This window comes from Stigmatopora argus, chromosome 20 (assembly GCF_051989625.1).
Source record: "Stigmatopora argus isolate UIUO_Sarg chromosome 20, RoL_Sarg_1.0, whole genome shotgun sequence".
Classification (NCBI taxonomy): Eukaryota; Metazoa; Chordata; class Actinopteri; order Syngnathiformes; family Syngnathidae; genus Stigmatopora; species Stigmatopora argus.
In genome coordinates this window covers 11117099-11135431 of record NC_135406.1, presented here as the reverse complement: position 1 = coordinate 11135431, position 18333 = coordinate 11117099, and the positions used below count along the sequence as shown (strand labels likewise).

At 39.7% G+C, this 18333-nt stretch overlaps 1 protein-coding gene across 1 annotated transcript; it reads left to right on the top strand.

The window, feature by feature from the left end:
• The first annotated feature begins 3768 nt into the window (after nucleotides 1-3768).
• On the top strand, nucleotides 3769-5620 carry LOC144065633 (uncharacterized). Its single transcript, XM_077588634.1, has 2 exons — nucleotides 3769-4081; nucleotides 5039-5620. The coding sequence occupies exons 1-2, from the start codon at nucleotides 3970-3972 to the stop codon at nucleotides 5587-5589; spliced, it is 663 nt and encodes a 220-aa protein (XP_077444760.1). The 5' UTR covers nucleotides 3769-3969; the 3' UTR covers nucleotides 5590-5620.
• Nucleotides 5621-18333: the final 12713 nt, after the last annotated feature.

The window sequence follows — 18333 nt, the reverse complement described above, 5'->3', positions numbered from 1 at the left end:
CTGGATCGCTTTCCACTGATGAGAAAGATGTATCTAATTTTACTCAGCCTTCCTCACAGTAATGCTGATAGCGAGCGGGTTTTCAGCCATGTGAGGAAAATTCATACAGAGTACAGAAAGACAATGGGAACAGACACTCTTACTTCTTTATTACAGATGAAATTGAACTGTGACAACTGTTGCTCACAAGTGAGACCCTCATTAGAGCAGATAAAGTCTGCTAAATCATGCACATTGGCTTACAATAGGAAGCACTGAAGGTACAGTTTGTTGCATTGTAAACTTTTTAAATTGAATAAAAGACTGTATGCAAATTAGCTTTGTTATTTCTATTACACTGTCTGGTTACCGCGAGTAAACATGCGTCGTACGGTGTTTGTAAGGTTTTTTTGGGGTTTGTAAGGGGAATCATAATCATTTATAAGGGCAGTTATCGGCAGAGGTTGACAGGTATGCGAATGACATTTATAAATTAAATGATTTCGTTATTATCTTGGTTGTATTGATTGTATGAGTTTTTAAAACGAAATGACTAAAAAAGATCAGTTGTTCTCGTTCGCATTTGAGTCTGACTACTGGAACGTACCACCAGCATAACATAACAGGAGAGGTGGGGGTCTTGAAACCCGAAACACGCTTTTCTTATTCAACTCCTGAATTCATTTTTAATCATTGTACATGTTCAAAAAATAATTGCAGACGCAAAATACTAAACCAAAAAAAAAACGCACGATAAATAGCCCCTCTCCATTGAGCAATTTACCCGTACACGATGATGAATTTAATATTGAGCTGGATGCGTTCACTGTTTAAGTTCAAAAATGTGAATTTGTGCAGTTAACGGCTGTGCGTATAGCACAACGTGATATGCCAAATGTTGTTTTCGACTTGACGAAAGGAAATGATGAATATCAGTCGATTAAATGCGAAGCTGAAATGGCAGTTTTTAAAAAAGGTGAGCTGGAGATGGTGCTGTGCAATTCACATGGGAAAGACATTGACAGCTTGACCCACTGCATCACAGATTATATTACCTTCTGTGTTGAGAACATTGTACACCCCAAGAAGGTCCGTTGTTTCTCCAACAATAAGCCATGGGTCACCAGGGATCTAAGGGCCCTCCTGAACAACAAGAAGAGGACTTTTAGGTCTGGGGAGAAAGAGAGTCTGAAAATGGTCCAGAAGGAGCTGAAGAGAGAGATAAGGAAGGGAAAGACCATCTACAGGAGGAAGCTGGAGAACCAACTCCAGAGAGGCAACACCAAAGAGGTCTGGAGGAGCTTGAGGACCAACATCGGGCCATGGAGGCAACAGTGAGAGAGACCCGGAGTCCCGAGACAGGGAGTGGGCCAATGAACTGAATCAGTTCTTTAACAGATTCAGTCCTGCCCCCACTCCCCTGACCCCTCAGACCAGAAGCAACTCTCCCCCTCGTTCTCCTCCTCCTCTTCCTCCCCCTCTTCCACCGGTCTCTGCATTACTGTCGATCAGGTGATAAAACAGCTAAAGAAGATCGAGGCAAGGAAGGTGTCCAGACGGCCTCAGCTCCAGACTACTGAGAGAGTGTGCGGATCAGCTTGGCAAAGTGATTCTGCATATTTTCAACCTCAGCCTCAGTCTGCAGAAGGTCCCCACCTTGTGGAAAACTTCCTGCGTGGTCCCAGTTTCTAAGACTGCGTACCCCAGGGAGCCAAACCACTTCAGGCCGGTAGCATTAACCTCTCACCTGATCAAGACATTGGAGAGGATCATCCTCTGATGAATGCAGAGCTGGACCCTCTGCAGTTCGCCTATCGTCCAGGCATTGGTGTGGAAGATGCTACCACCTACCTCATGCACAGGTCTCTTTCACACCTGGAGAACACGGGGAGCACGGTGGGAATGATGTTTTTTGACCTCTTCGGTGCGTTCAACACCATTCAGCCAGTCCTACTGAGAGGGAAACTGGAAGAGGCAGGAGTAAGGAACCACCTATCCGCATGGATCATCGACTTCCTCACTGACAGACCACAATATGTGAGACTCCGGGACTACGTCTGATGTGGTAGCTTGCAGCACGGGGGCCCCACAAGGCACAGTGCTCTCCCCACTCCTCTTCTCCCTCTACACATCAGAATTTCAAACATAATACAGACACCTGCCACCTCCAGAAGTTCTCTGACGACACCGCTATTGTTGGACGAGTGACGGACGGGAACGACTTGGAGTACAGGGGAGTCATCACAGCCTTTGTTGACTGGTGTAGGCAAAACCATCTCTACATCAACACCAGTAAGACAAAGGAAATGGTCATCGACTTTCGGAGGAATCCTCAACAGACCACTCAGGTGAACATCCAGGGTACAGACATTGAAATCGTGGAGAATTTGAAGTACCTGGGTGTTCACCTCAACAACAAACTAGACTGGTCCACAAACATACAAAAGGGGCCAGAGCCGCCTCTACCTACTGAGGATTCTACAGTCCTTTGGAGTGTGCAGGACACTGCTGAAGACTTTCTACGACACTGTGGTGGCATCTACATTGTTTTATGCAGTGCTTTGTTGGGGTCGCGGGAGCACGGAGAGGGACAGGAACAGGCTGAATAAGCTGATCAGGAGGGCCAGCTCTGTTTTGGGCTGTCCTTTGGACTCTGTGGAGGAAGTGGGAAAGCGGAAGATGCTGACCAGGATGATGTCCATCATGGACAGCGCCTCCCACCCCCTGCATGAGTCTGTGGAGTCTCTCCAAAGCCCTTTCAGCAATAGACTGCTGCACCCTCATTGCAGGAAGGAGCGCTTCCGCACATCCTTCATCCCATCAGCTGTCAGGCTCTTTAAGAAAAAAATTGCTGTGTGTTAAGACCTACCGTATGCATGCATGCACATCTATATGTATGTATATACGTGCTTATATATGTATATGTATATATGTATATATATGTGTGTATATATATATATATATATACATATCTATCTATATATATACCTATTTTAATATAAGTAAGGGAAGATGTCTTTTAATCATATAATTTCAAAAGGAAACGAAATATGTTTTTATGTTCAAAATTAAAGTGGAAAACAGAAAATATTTTTATATAGTTATTTTTACATTTTACAAAATACTCATTGAACTAAAACACAAAAAGAAAAGAAAATGGATGGAAAAATTGCAAATATTCGTTAAAAATGGGAAAATCAAGAAATATAATTTAAATCTAGTGGTTGGTGCGGATTAAGGGAATAATGTAAATAAAAGAAAAAACAAACTTTTCCTTTTGGGTTTAAGAGACCTTTGAGAAATTGCAATTTTTTTGATATATTTTCTTAAAATGCACTTCTTCAATAACTTGTGATTGACAGTGTCTTAATTATTGTGTACAATGTCCACGCATACTGAAATTAAAATTAAACAAATTTTCTCCTGACCTCCAGAGAGCGGCACCTAAATAAGAGACTGATTCCCGCGAGTTCAAACCGTTTCATTGAAGAACTACTTCTCCCGTGATGCCAATCGTCAAAACAGAACAGCTCCATTATCAAGGACGATTTTTTTCTGCGCATGCGCGTTTTGCGACGCCTCCTTTTGAGACGCGATCTTCAAGTGATTTATGTTTAATTTAATTTTCAGTTTAATTCAAACCTGAGCAAATATTTTTGCTCAAACCACATGTCAGACCATTTGAAGATTATTTATTTCCTATGTCCGACTCTTACATTTATAAACTTAATGCAACGAAGGAAGTGACGCTGCCACCGCGCATGCGCAGTTTTCGTCACCAAACTTAACCAATGGGTCCCCGTCGTGTCGAGCATAAGCTATTTTATGACCTTAAATATCAGCCAAAATCATTTTCAAGACCTCGTTGAAGCTTTGCGGGCTACTTTAGCTCAGCCTGTTAGCATATATCAAAGGAACAAGTCTCTCACGTCGTCGAAGAGCTTTGAAGCTTTGCGGCCTACCTTAGCTTAGCCTAGCTAGCAGCTATCAATGGCGTCTCCATCAGAATTTACGTGTGGGAAAAGAGCAGCAACGTTCCACGAGGGAAACTCGATATTTTGCAAAATAATGCATGCAAAAGTTGTCCTTCACAGACTAGAAGGTGGGTCCATTTTTATATCTATATATTTCTTAAACCATTAAGGCTTAATGCTAATTGTAGAAGTGCTATATCTGTGCAATGCAATTGCAAATTCAAGTACAGTAATCCCTCAGCATTTCACTACATCGCGGATTTTTTCTGGGGAAAATGTTTTTTAAAAATGTGAAAAGTGGCCCAGAATTTACTTTTTTATTTTGACGTGTGTGGGTTTTCTCCGGGTACTCCGGCTTCCTCCCACATTCTAAAGACATGGTAGGCTGATTGGACACTCTAAATTGCTCCTAGGTATGAGTGTGAGTGTGAATGGTTGTGTGTCTTGTTGTGCCCTGCGAATGAATAAGGGTGCCCTGCCTCTGGCCTAAAGTCAGCTGGGAATGGCTACAGACCCCCCCCCCCCCCCCCCCCCACAACCACTCTGATGAGGATAAAGCGGTTCAGAAAATGAGATGAGATTAAAGAATCCTTTGGGTTTAATAAAACAACACATTTTTATACATTGAAATGTGTTGGTGTGCTCTTAATTGTACTTTAATTTTGAAGGTGAACTCTTTTTTTCCTCAAACTGTTGATTACAATGCGGGTCACCCGCGAGTGCTATACTTATTCCTTGTTAATTAAACATTTGCTGTGGCAGCCAGCATATTTCAGGAATACCTTGACATACGAGTGTCCCAATTTACGGAAAATTTAAGAAACGAGCGAAATTCCGAGCATTTTTTTTCCTTGAGATATGAGACAAATTGGAGATACGAGCTTATTGAGATGGTTCCGGGTGGTCAAATATGTGTGGGTGTGTATAGTCATTTGAGTTGATTTCAGTTAAATTTCAAGTTAATGTCATGTTACAAGCCTAACCACCGCCAATATAAGTATAAGACTTTACATTCCCAGTCTAACCTAAAGGACTTCTCGTTAGAGACAGATTATGAAACATCATTTATTTTCGTGTCTTTGCAGGTTTCAGAGAATATCTTGGTCCTGATGGGAAAGAGTCTGTTGGCCTTAAAAAGGAACTTGAGCTCCCACAAATTAAAGAGGAGGAGCCAGAGTTCCCTCAACAACAAATGAGAGACGAGCGACTTCCAATCAAGAAGGAAGATGATGTCACCTGGTCATTTGGTGAATTCCTGAAGAGGGAAGAGGATCTGGGCGTGACCAGCAGAGGGGCGGAGCCTGGACACACCTTAACGTTACCCCAAATTAAAGAGGAGGAGCCAGAGTTCCCTCAACAGCAAATCAAAAAGGAGGAAGAAGATGTCACTGTGTCAACTGGTGAGCCTTTCAAGAGTGAAGATGATCTGGGCGTGGCCGGCAGAGGGGCGGAGACTCCGAACGGCAGCTCAGCAGAAGGGCAAGCAGACAATTTAATTGCTCCGTTATCAGAAAGCGAAGACTTGCTTTATGAAAATGAAGGTCTTAAGGACGGCAAACTCTGGAAATGCTCTGTGTGGAAAAACCTTTGGGAAAAAGTCTACTTTGAAAACACATATGAGGAGCCACACTGGTGAAAAACCATTTTCGTGTTCTGTTTGTGGTCAAACATTCACACGGAAGGATCTATTAATTAGTCATGCAAGAACACACACAGGTGAAAAACCATTTTCGTGTTCAGTTTGCGGTAAAGCCTTTTCTCAACAGCATCACTTAAAAAGGCACACGAGAACACACTCGGGTGAAAAACCATTTTCGTGTTCAGTTTGTGGTCAAAGATTCACACAGACGGGAAACTTAAATAGTCATGCAAGAACACACACTGGTGAAAAACAATTTTCGTGTTCAGTTTGCGGTGAAGCCTTTTCTCATAAGCAAGTTTTACGAATACACACAAGAACCCACACTGGTGAAAAACCATTTTCGTGTTCAGTTTGCGGTAAAGCCTTTTCTCAACAGCATCACTTAAAAATGCACACGAGAACACACTCGAGTGAAAAACCATTTTCGTGTTCAGTTTCTGGTAAAAGATTTAAAGAGAAAGGAAGCTTAAAAATACACACAAGAACCCACACTGGTGAAAAACCATTTTCGTGTTCAGTTTGTGGTAAAAGATTTTCAGCGAAGGGAACCTTAAAAACGCACACAAGAACCCACACTGGTGAAAAACCATTTTCGTGTTCAGTTTGTGGTAAAAGATTTAAAGAGAAAGGAACCTTAAAAACGCACACAAGAACCCACACTGGTGAAAAACCATTTTCGTGTTCAGTTTGTGGTAAAAGATTTAAAGAGAAAGGAACCTTAAAAATGCACACAAGAACCCACACAGGTGAAAAACCATTTTCGTGTTCAGTTTGTGGTCAAACATTCACACAGAAGGGAAACTTAACAATTCATGCAAGAACACACAGGTGAAAATACATTTTCGTGTTCACTTTGTGGTCAAACATTCACACGGAAGGATCACTTAATTAGTCATGCAAGAACACACACAGGTGACAAACCATTTTCATGCTCAGTTTGTGGTAAAAGATTTAAAGAGAAAGGAAGCTTAAAAATACACATAAGAAACCACACCGTTGTAAAACCATTTTCGTGTTCAGTTTGTGGAGAACAATGTTTTCCTGCTCAGTCTCTGGCCACAGATTCGCTACAACAGTCCAATTAAAAAGCTACACCATTCAAAAACCTTTTCCAGGTGCAGTTAATGTTCCAACATTTTCACAGAAAGGAACCTGAAAAGAAGACTTAACAACCCGCAGTGGCGAAAAGCCCTTTCTTTGCTCAATTTGTGGTTCAACACATTGGTTAAAAATACTTAATAAAACATAATACTAAGTTTGTTGCCAAGGATTTATTTCAGTTAATCTTCAGAATTTTCTATTAGCTTTGTAAACTACATTCTTTTTCTTTTTAACTATAAGAACCGACTTTGGGTTTATTTTTGAGTAGTTCTTTTCGCTTTTCATATTTATCCAAACTGATTTGATTTGTATGTAAATAGACCTGGCAGTCGGTATATGAAGTCAAATGTGAATTGTTTTTTTAATTTTATTTTAATGTTGAACAAACAGATAATACTCAATATTCTTATGTATAATCATTAGTATGAATAAAAATATTGATGGCTTGAAACTTATCGTTGTGATTGTATATTGCTTTCGCCTGTGGTCGCCTCCCCTGTGTCACCCACCTGTTTTCCATGTCTCGTTAACCCATGCCTTACTGCGTCCTGCGGCTTTTGTTCATTTTAATTTTTTGGGGTGTAATTTTTTATTTTGGGCTCAGGTTTTCAGTTTGCTTTTTGTGTTTTTAATTAAAACTCTTTATGTATAACGTAATAATTGTATTGACACACTACTAGTGATGGGTTTGTGAGCATCACTTGTCGTTTCCATACAGTGACCTACTGCTTCGCAGAATACTTACACCTAGTGGACGTTAGAAATCACTGCAGGAAACGTTATACAAAAAGCCCAAGGGTGCATTAACGTCAACTCGAGTTCATGTGGGCCGGACTATTTTAGATATAATATTTATATTTATATATTTATATATTTATATATTTATATATATATATATATATATATATATATATATATATATATATATATATATATATATAATATCAGTGGCGGGCCGGCAGGGCCTTCAAGGCCTTCTCTGCTGGCCTAAGAAATATCTGAATCATATATTATATTTTGTCCATCAATACTTATTATTCCAAATGGTCTGTTAGCTTCCTTACATTGCTTTTCCTCCTGGTTGCACTGCTTCCAGATGTGTGTTTTCATATTGAAGCATTTAACCAATCACATTTCAGCCATTATTTGTTGCCAGATCAGATCTGCCTCAAAGCCTTCACAATCAATTCTGCGGGCTCTGCTGCATTAAACTAGACCAGGGGTAGGGAACCTATGGCTCGGGAGCCATATGTGGCTCTATTGATGGGTGTATATGGCTCTCCGCTAACCTATGGTAAAATATGGGAACCGCTGGTGAGAGAGCTAAGTCCCGAACACACCAATGGGAGCGTCACGTCGGCAATGTGGCGCCGACACCGATCTCTAGCACCTTTTTAATCATAATTTTCTTCATTAGACTCTTCTGCATGCATACTCTGATTGATACTCATTGATTAGCAACAGTTGAAAAAATGTACTCAAAATAATTCAGAGATTTTTTTTTTAACTTCCAAAGTGGTGAAATGATTAATAAATTGCACACATTTCATGTATTTTTACTTTTAAATTCTTAGTATGGCTCTCAAGGAATAATGTTTGAAAATATGAATTGTTTATGGCTCTCTTCGTCAAAAAGGTTCCCGACCCCTGAACTAGACTGTTGCTTTTAACCAATCAGATTTCGAGTTGGCAACCCCACAATGATTTTTCATAGGCGTTAGCATTTTGCTGGCTGGGACATGTCATTGCTTTCACAAACTATGATTGGCTAGTAGGCGGGCCAAAGCAGCCAGAGATCGCAAACTCCACCCACATGGCCGACTGGCAAAAACAAATGAATTCTGTAGCAGATTTCTCTCACAAAGCCATTTTCTAGACGGACTTTTCCAGAAAAAAATGGACATCATTGAGAAAGGGCGGTCAACTCCGAAGCTAGCAAGCCTGTTACAGCCGGGAAAATGGTGTGTGCGGCACTTTCAGTGTGCTAACTTAGCTCCACAAGCAAATAGTAAATTGTTGTTTTGATTTAAAGCCATTTTCAAAACTGACTATGCCAGAAATATGACAGGACAGGCTCGACTTTCATCATTAGCTTCGATGGCGATATGAAAGAAGGAAGAAAGAAAGGAGCATGGATATTGTGTACAGTTAAAAAGAATTTTTGGTGGGTATAATTACAAATATGGCTATATTCCTAAATAATATTTCAATTTTGGGCCAAGTTCTGATATCTGAAAAGCTCCAGTGTTTGTATTTAAGCTCCAATGTTTGTATTTAATCACAAAATGCTGCTAGGAAGTGGATTTTACCCCAGTTTAATTTTTGGCGTTTCACCATTGCATACCTGTCAACCTCTGCCGATAACTGCCCTTATAAATGATTATGATTCCCCTTACAAACACCGTACGACTCGTACGGTGTTTGTAAGGTTTTTTGGGGGTTTGTAAGGGGAATCATAATCATTCATAAGGGCAGTTATCGGCAGAGGTTGACAGGTATGCCATTGACGTCCATCGCTGTCTTTTCCCGGGAAAAATCACCCCCCTGGCCTGATTGTAATGTCTCAAAAGCTCCAGTATTTGTATTCAATCAATAAATGATGCTAGGAAGTGGATTTTACCTAATTTTAGTGCATTTTTTGTCATTTCACGTATGGACGTATCGACGTTCATCGCTGTCTTTTTACCGGGGAAATGATATTCCGGGCCCGGTTCGGATGTCTAAAAAGCTCCAGTATTTGTATTTAATCAATAAATGCTGTTTTCGGCTGGATTTTACCCCATTTTCGGGCAATGTTTTGACCGTAGGCCATTGAGTTCATCGCTGTCTTTTCCCGGGAAAATCACCCCCTGGCCTGGTTTTAATGTCTGAAAAGCTCCAGTATTTGTATTTAATCATGAAATCCTGCTAGGAAGTGGATTTTACCCCATTTTTGTGCATTAATTTATTGATTATTTTTGTGTTGCAGCTGTAGCTGCAGTAGAGGTTTTATAGCCATAAAATAGTTTTGAGGGTTGGATTGATACGTTGAAGGCGCTACCAGAAAATGCACCGCCCGCCACTGGAAATAAATAATACCCCAATCTAGTAGTTTTTTGCAAACATTTAACATTACATTCGCATTCTAGTTTGTCTATCATCTCCTATAAAACTTTCTTACTCAGTTTTTCCAATAGTTACACATATAAATAAAAATCTAGTAACATTTCTACCAATTATCCTCTTCAACATCAAAAAGATAAAAACAATTTACCGTTAATTTCAGACATGAAGTTACCACACCTGTAGAAAGAAAACAATCTTTTATATATTAATTTGTCAAATTGTTCAAATTAATGTGTTCATTTTCCTCTTAGTTTTAAATCTTAGCAAATAATGCTTCTCTTTTTGTCACCTTTGAATTTGGAAGGCTGATTTTGCCAACAAAAAGACCCCAAAAGTATTTTTCACCAAAAAGAGAGCTTTATTGGAACTACCAAAAAGATGACAAGTTAAATCGGTTTAAAAACGTGTATCATCTTATAATATGACAAAAGTATAAGGACATTGTACTACTTATTTATTTTGAGCAAATTCATTGTCTTTCACACCATATTTCTACTAATGATTCTTAGATCCTAGATTCAATATATCAATCATTTTCATTAAAATGTATCATGTTTAAATAACACTCAATATTCTTATTGGATTTGCTAGCAAATCAATAGACAAAAACTGCATTTTTTCAAATTTCTTAGGCATGTTTTTAACTGTGAAGACATATTTTCCATATTATTTACATCACATTATTGATTAATTACTTTGTAATTTCCTCATTTACGCTCTATTCTTTCGGATAGAATTGTGAAGTAAATAAAATCTTCAACGACACTCAATTTTCTTATACAGTTATACCTTGACATACAAGTATTCCAACATAGGAGAAATTTGAGATACGAGGAAAATGCTGAGCATTTTTTTTTCCTTGAGATCCGAGACAAATTTGAGATATGAGCACACCAGATGGTTTCCGATTGTGAGTCAGTGGAAAATTAGAACAATAAAGATGTTTTTTTCCGTTGTAACATCCTGTTTTTTTTTTTTAGGATGGAAACGGATTAATTTGTATTTTGTTCATTTCTATGGGAAGAATTGACTTGAGATACGAGTAAATTGACAAACTAGCTCGATCATGCAGTAAGCTCGTATCTTAAGCTATTACTGTATTTGAATCGTGTGGATCGATATTACACATTAAAAAGTGTAAACAAGATTTTCAGAATTCAAAATACAATTATACTTTGATTACAATGATCTTTCATATGGAAATTGATAAAGCAAGCCAAGCCGTGATTGGCCACTGCTTATCAGACCACATTTGCATCTTTTAAGTCTATCATTACGACTAAATCTCTGGCAAGAAGCTAAGCAGGAAAAGGGTCTGTGACCGATGTTGGTAATTGTGTTTTTAAGATATTCCTGCCACAACTTTTCTCCTGTGCGGGTTGTTAAGTCTTTTCAGGTTCCCTTATTTTAAAATGTTGGAACATTAACTGCGCCTGGAGAAGGTTTTTGAATTGTGTAGCTTTTTAATTGGGCTGTTGTAGCGAATCTGTGGCCACAGACTGAGCAGGAAAACATTGTTCTCCAGAGTGGGTTAATAAGTGTTCTTTTAAGCTTCTCCTTTGGGAAAATGTTTGACCACAACCTGAGCAGGAAAATAGTTTTTGGCCAGTGTGGTTTCTTGTGTGGCCTTCTAAGTGGTGCTTTTGAGAAAAGGCTTTACCGCAAACCGAACACGAAAATGGTTTTTCAACAGTGTGGGTTCTTGTGTGGGTTTTTAAGCTTTTCTTGTGTGCAAATGATTGACCACAAACTGAACACAAAAATGGTTTTTCACCAGTGTGGGTTCTTGTGTGTATTTGTAAATCTTGCTTTTGAGAAAAGGCTTTACCGCAAATTGAACACGGAAATGGTTTTTGACCAGTGTGAGTTCTTGTGTCTTTTTAAATTTCCGTTCTCAGTAAATGTTTTACCACAAACTGAGCACGAAAATGGTTTTTCACCTGTGTGTTCTTGTGTGCCTTTTTAAGGGTTGCTGTTGAGAAAAGGCATGACCACAAATTGAGCAGGAAAATGGTTTTTCACCAGTGTGTATTCTTGCATGTCTATTTAAGTGTTCCTTCTGTGTGAATGCTTGACCACAAACTGAGCAGGAAAATGGTTTGTCACCAGTGTGGGTTCTTGCGTGGGATTCTAAGCTTTTTTTGTGTGTGAACGCTTGACCCCAAACTGAACAAGAAAATGGTTTTTCACCAGTGTGGGTTCTTATGTGGGTTTTTAAGCTTTCCTTGTGTGTGAATCTTCGACCACAAACTCAACAAGAAAATGGTCTTTCACCAGTGTGGGTTCTTATGTGGGTTTTTAAGCTTTCCTTGTGTGTGAATCTTTGACCACAAACTGAACAAGAAAATGGTTTTTCACCAGTGTGGGTTCTTATGTGGGTTTTTAAGCTTTCCTTGTGTGTGAATGTGCGACCACAAACTGAACTTGAACATGTTTGTTCACCAGTGTGAATTCTTGCATGACTCTTTAAGTTTCCCATCTTTGTGAATGCTTGACCACAAACTGAGCAGGAAAATGGTTTTTCAACCGTGTGGGGTTTTTGTGTGGGATTTTAAGCTCTTTTTTGTGTGTGAATGCTTGACCGCAAACTGAAAAAGAAAAAGGGTTTTCACCAGTGTGGGTTCTTGTGTGTGCTTGTAAATCTTGCTTTTGAGAAAAGGCTTTACCGCAAATTGAACACGAAAATGGTTTTTCACCAGTGTGGGTTCTTGTGTGTCTTTTTAAATTTCTCTTCTCAGTAAATGTTTTACCACAAACTGAGCATGAAAATGGTTTTTCACCAGTGTGTGTCTTATGTGGGTTTTTAAGCTTCTTTTGTATGTGAATCTTCGACTACAAACTGCACAAGAAAATGGTTTTTCACCAGTGTGTGTTATTGTGTGCATTTTAAAATGTCCCTTGTGTGTAAATGTTTTACCACAAACTGTACAAGATAAGGATTTCTCCCCAGTGTGGCTCCTCATGTCTGTTCAAATTAGACTTTTTCCCAAAAGTTTTCCCACAGTGAAAGCATTTGCAGAGTTTGTCGCCCCTGGGATTTTCCTTGACATCTCAACATCATCATTGTCAAAAAGCAAGTCGTTGTCATCTGATAAAGGAGCAATTAAATTTTCTGCTCGCCATCCTTCTGTTGAGCTGCCACTCAGAAGCTCCGCCCCTCTGTTGGCTACACCCAGATCATCTTCACTCTTGAAAGGCTCAACAGTTGACCATTTGACACATTCCTCGTTTTTGATTGGAGGTTGCTCTTCTCTTTTGCACTGTTGAGGGAACTCTGGCTCCTCCTCTTCTAAGATTTGGGGCCAAGTTGAGGCGTTTTCAGGCTCCACGCCTACGCTGGCCTCTTCCAGATCATCCCACTTCACGGACACACCAGGTGACCAGGTGACATAATCTTCCTTATTTTTGATTGGAAGTTGCTCATCTATCATTGTTTGTTGAGAGAACTCTGGCTCCTCCTCTTTAATTTTAGGCCATGATGAGGTGTTTGTAGGCTCCGCCCCTCTGCTGGCCTCGCCCAGATCATCTTGCCTTGTCAAGGCCTCACCAGGTGACCAGGTGACATCATCTTCCTCCTTTTGGATTGGAAGTTGCTCTTCTCTCATTTGTTGTTGAGGGAATTCTGGCTCCTCCCCTTTGATTTGGGGGAGCTCTTTAAGGCCAAAAAACTCCTGCCCATCAGGAATAAGATTTTCCCTGAAACCTGCAAAGACAAAAAGAAATGTATCACTACATGTACCGTATTTTCACGACTATAAGGCGCACATAAAAGTCTTAAATTTTCTCCAAAATAGACAGGGCGCCTAATAATCCAGTGCGCTTTATATATGGACCAATACTAAAATTGTTATCATGATAAAATAAAATGAATCAGTTGATAGGGGACCCCGACTCTACTATTTTCCCATAGACAAAGTACTGCGCAGTGACTGCTGGGATATGTAGTAGTTCTTTTGTCAATACACCCAATGGATTGTGGCCTGTATACATCAAGATCAATACAGCTTGTCAAAGCATGGAAAGCACTGTTGGAAAAGTTACGCTAGCTACTATTTACGAATGGAATGTGGCCTGTATACATCGACATCAATACAGCTTGACAAAGCATGGAAAGCACTGTTGGATAAGTTACGGTAGCTACCAGCTAGCTACTATTTATGAATGGATTGTGGCCTGTATCCATCGACATCAATACAGCTTGACAAAGCATGGAAAGCACCGTTGGAAAAGTTACGCTAGCTACCAGCTAGCTACTATTTACGAATGGATTGTGGCCTGTATACATGGACATCAATACAGCTTGACAAAGCATGGAAAGCACCGTTGGAAAAGTTACGCTAGCTACCAGCTAGCTACTATTTACGAATGGATTGTGGCCTGTATACATCGACATCAATACAGCTTGACAAAGCATGGAAAGCACCAGTGGAAAAGTTACGCTAGCTACCAGCTAGCTACTATTGGCGAATGGATTGTGGCCGCCTGGACAAACGTATAAAACTCAGCGTTTTCGATGACTCGTTTGGACAATTGTTCAATTCATACACAGAAAATGAGGACTTTGATGGATTTGTGTGTGATGATGACGTGAGTAAGTTGTAAAATGGCTAAATAAAGTACAACCGAACTCAGTTTTCCTTCCGTTGCCTTATTAAAAAAAATGTTTTTAGCGTGTAGGTGTAGCGTGCAAGAACTATATATCCCAGCAGTCACTGCGCACCAGAAACCGGAAAAAGAGTCTGGGGCTGCTTCCGGTAGCCAGCGCTATTGCGGTTAGATATTCATATTTAATATATAACATATGCGTCTAAAAAAACGGTGCGTCCTTTGTGTGTTTAAAATAATGAAATAGCACTCGTTACTGACACTGCGGCTAAAAATACGAGGCGCCATATAGTCGTGAAAATACGATAGTCAAAATGGGAAGTATTAATTAGGTGTGATCCAGTCATCCGGTACACAATTTAAAGACAAAATAGTGGTGACATTCAGATCACAAAATGATGCGGCAGGCCAGATTTGGCCCCCGGGCCACCACTTTGACACGTGGTTTAAATAGAAATCATCTGCAACGTTTTAAGGCCACTTTTTTATCATTTCTGGCTGCCACTGACGCCGATATTTGTCCAATCCGCTTGGACTGTGAGGACTCATTCCAGCGGGCTTTTAAAGCTCCTGTTTTGGCACCATTGTTGTCATCGGTAAATCAATTCCAGCATCCACTGCTTTGGGAGCAGATCATTCCATAATCAATCGGACACAATCAGCAGACGTCTTGGCCGTGACTAATTCACCGTTGGTGCTCATTTTCACACAACACGGCGGAAACGCACGCCCAATCATTCCGTCAATGGTGGTGCCACAATCTCAACGCAAAACATTAAATGGAGTCGGACTGAGGCGGCTGCAAATGAAGTGAAATACAGAAAAACTATTCCATATTAGTTAGCATTGGGACTGAGAGAGAATAATCTTAAAAAAAAATAGTGGCGACAGAGTGAAGTCAAAGTTTCCGAGCCATTGGCAGCGATAGAGCGAAAAGGCTAAAAGGATAAAAAGAAGCGGGTGATTGGACAACGAATTTGTCACGAGTAGGCGTCCAATCGGTTTGAAACGGATTGGCCATCAATGGCGGTTGAATCCCTCAATGCCAGCCTTCCCGCTTCAAATGGATATAATGTCTATACTGCAATCCATAAACTAGGCTTGACTTTCAAAAAAAAAATTTCTTGTTCTATTTGCATTGAATCTGTGATTTTAAAATGTCTGCAAACAAAAGCAAAAGGTGGATTTAGAGGTGTTTGAAAAGCAAAATGGCGAAAACACCAAACGCCTGAGCTGCTCTCAAAACCTTTCTTCTTATCAGCCTGTAAAATGGATCACCAAAAGCTGTGCTTTGACACGCACACACACAAAAAAAATCTCTATTTAACAAGCGTATCACTCTTTTAAGGGTTTCTCATCCCTTAGCTGGAATGAATTCCAATTCTACAAACACTCTCATTGTTTACGCCAATAATTTATCGGGACGGGCGGTGAGACGAATCACATGATGACTATCAGCAAAAAACAAAACAAAACGATTGACTTCAGAGGGAACAAAAAGCAAAGAGGGCCTAATTGCAGTTTACAAGCCACTGGGATGAAGACGAGATATTTAAGTAATAAACACAGGCTAGCTTGGATAATTACTTTTGAAATGGACTCATTTATCTTCATCTGAAAGGAGTGCGGTTAAGACAGCTGTGTAAATCGGCTGCGTCATTCCTCTTAAGTTACAGGTGACATTGAAAGGATGTTTGGGTGTGTTTTAAAAACCTGAAAAGACTCATCCGGGGGGGGGGCTTTGGTGGCATTTGGCGGCCGATCCATTTGAAGTCTAATTGCTTCTGGTTGGTCTGGTTGGATGCACGTAGCATGCTAGCAGACTGGCAACATTTGGGGTGTGATGTCATCTTTGGTTTGGAGATTTTTTGTGGGTGGAGCCGAGGGATCTGAGTAAAAAAACATTAGAAATTATTAGCATTATTAGCAATGATTAGCATTATTAGAAATGATTAGCATGATTAGAAATTATTAGAATTATTAGAAATGATTAGCATTATTAGAATTATTAGAAATGATTAGCATTATTAGAAATGATTAACATTATTAGAAAGCATAGCATTATTAGAAATGATTAGCATTATTAGAAATGATTAGCATTATTAGAAATGATTAGCATTATTAGAAATGATTAGCATTATTAGAAAAATTTAGCATGATTAGAAATGATTAGCATGATTAGAAATGATTAGCATGATTAGAAATGATTAGCATGATTAGAAATGAATAGCATTATTAGAAATGATTTGCATTATTAGAAATTATTAGCATTATTAGAAACCATAGCATTATTAGAAATTATTAACATTATTAGAAATGATTAGCATTATTAGAAATGATTAGCATGATTAGAAATGATTAGCATTATTAGAAATCTCATCTCATTTTCTCAACCGCTTTATCCACATTAGGATCGCGGGGGTGCTAGAGCTAATCCCAGCGGTCTCCGGGTCACAGGTGGGGGCACCCTGAATCAATGACCAGCCCATCGCAGGGCACGAGGAGACAAAGGACAACCATGCACACTCACAACCATACCTAGGGGCAATTTAGAGTGTCCAATTAGCCTACCATGCATGTCTTTGGAATGTGGGAGGAAACCGGAGTACCCGGAGGGAACCCACGCAGGTCCGGGAGAACATACAAACTCCACACAACCTGGATTTGAACCCAAAACCCCAGAACTGTGAGGCCGACGCGCTAACCACTCGCGCCACCGGGCAATTTATGTCATTGTGTCTGTGGACTCATCTTTTCTGGGACATGCTAGCATGCTAGCAGACTGGCAAATTTTACAGTGCATTCTAGTTGTGATGTCATCTTCTGTTTGGAGATTGTTTTTGTGGGTGGGGCCAAGGCAGCTGAGAAAGGAAGCCAACTTATAAAGCAATTTCATTCATTTCTGTCATTTTTTGGAACGGATTTGTGTACAAAATATGCTCTCTGACCATTTTAACCCTTTGGCTGCCCGATGCTGGGAGGATTTATGCTTCTGAAAAATGGCATTTGACTTCTATATTAATAGTCTTTTGCATCATTTTCTGATGTTGTGGAGATCATTTCCCAGCCAATTATACCAATATTAGCTTTCATATATTTATTATAAATATTTTTTTCTTGAAAACTGAACACTTTACAGAGTTTAAAAGCCAAAAAAAGTCCAGTAAAATGTGTGTCCGCACTCATCTTTTGTTTAAGTCCGCATCAAAGGAAAAATAAAAATAAAAACTAAAGCTAGAGTTGACGATCAAAGAATAGAAGGAACTGTGTGTGTTTCAAAGTGAAATAAATATACATTTGGTGATGTATTTTTCGATATCACTGACGCAATTGTCTCTTGATGAGAGATGGGAATGAGCCGCTGCGCTTGGCGTCGCCATGACGACCACCGAGTGGGAACCCTGACAGATATCACCGGCGGCCTATAGTTGTATATGCCAGTGAATGAGTTATGAAAATCAACTCGTGATATTTTGAGATGATTTTGGTTGACTCCGCCCAAGTATGACTTTATCACGCGCTGAGATCAATTTGTTGGTTGAGTGAGTGGCAATTGAAAGGTCTCCAATTTTTGAAAACATCTCCACTCAATCATTCTGTTCACATCGGCAGAAAAATGAGTTCATCTCTGTCAAGTGGCTCGGAATCTTCATTTGAGAGAGGCTTACCGTTGTGGAAGGAAAAGTACAACGAGAAAAAATTGAAATGAAATTGAAATAAACGGAGATTAGAATTTCAAGAAATGACATCGAGCGGAATTTTCTGTTCATAAAATTAAGAAGTTGCTGTTACTTTTCTTTTCTGATCCCACAGAAACGTTTTCACATGCATCAAAAGGACTCAATTGAAAATAACAGATCTTTTTCAAAGAGGCTTTACAGTTAAAACAAACGAGAAAAAGGGCAAAATAAATAAAAGACGAAAACA

Coding starts and splice junctions, on each gene's coding strand:
- LOC144065633 (XM_077588634.1), top strand. CDS start 3,970: ATGGCGTCTCCATCAGAATTTACGTGTGGGAAAAGAGCAGCAACGTTC. Junction 4,082..5,038: donor TGTCCTTCACAGACTAGAAG/GTGGGTCCATTT, acceptor GTGTCTTTGCAG/GTTTCAGAGAATATCTTGGT.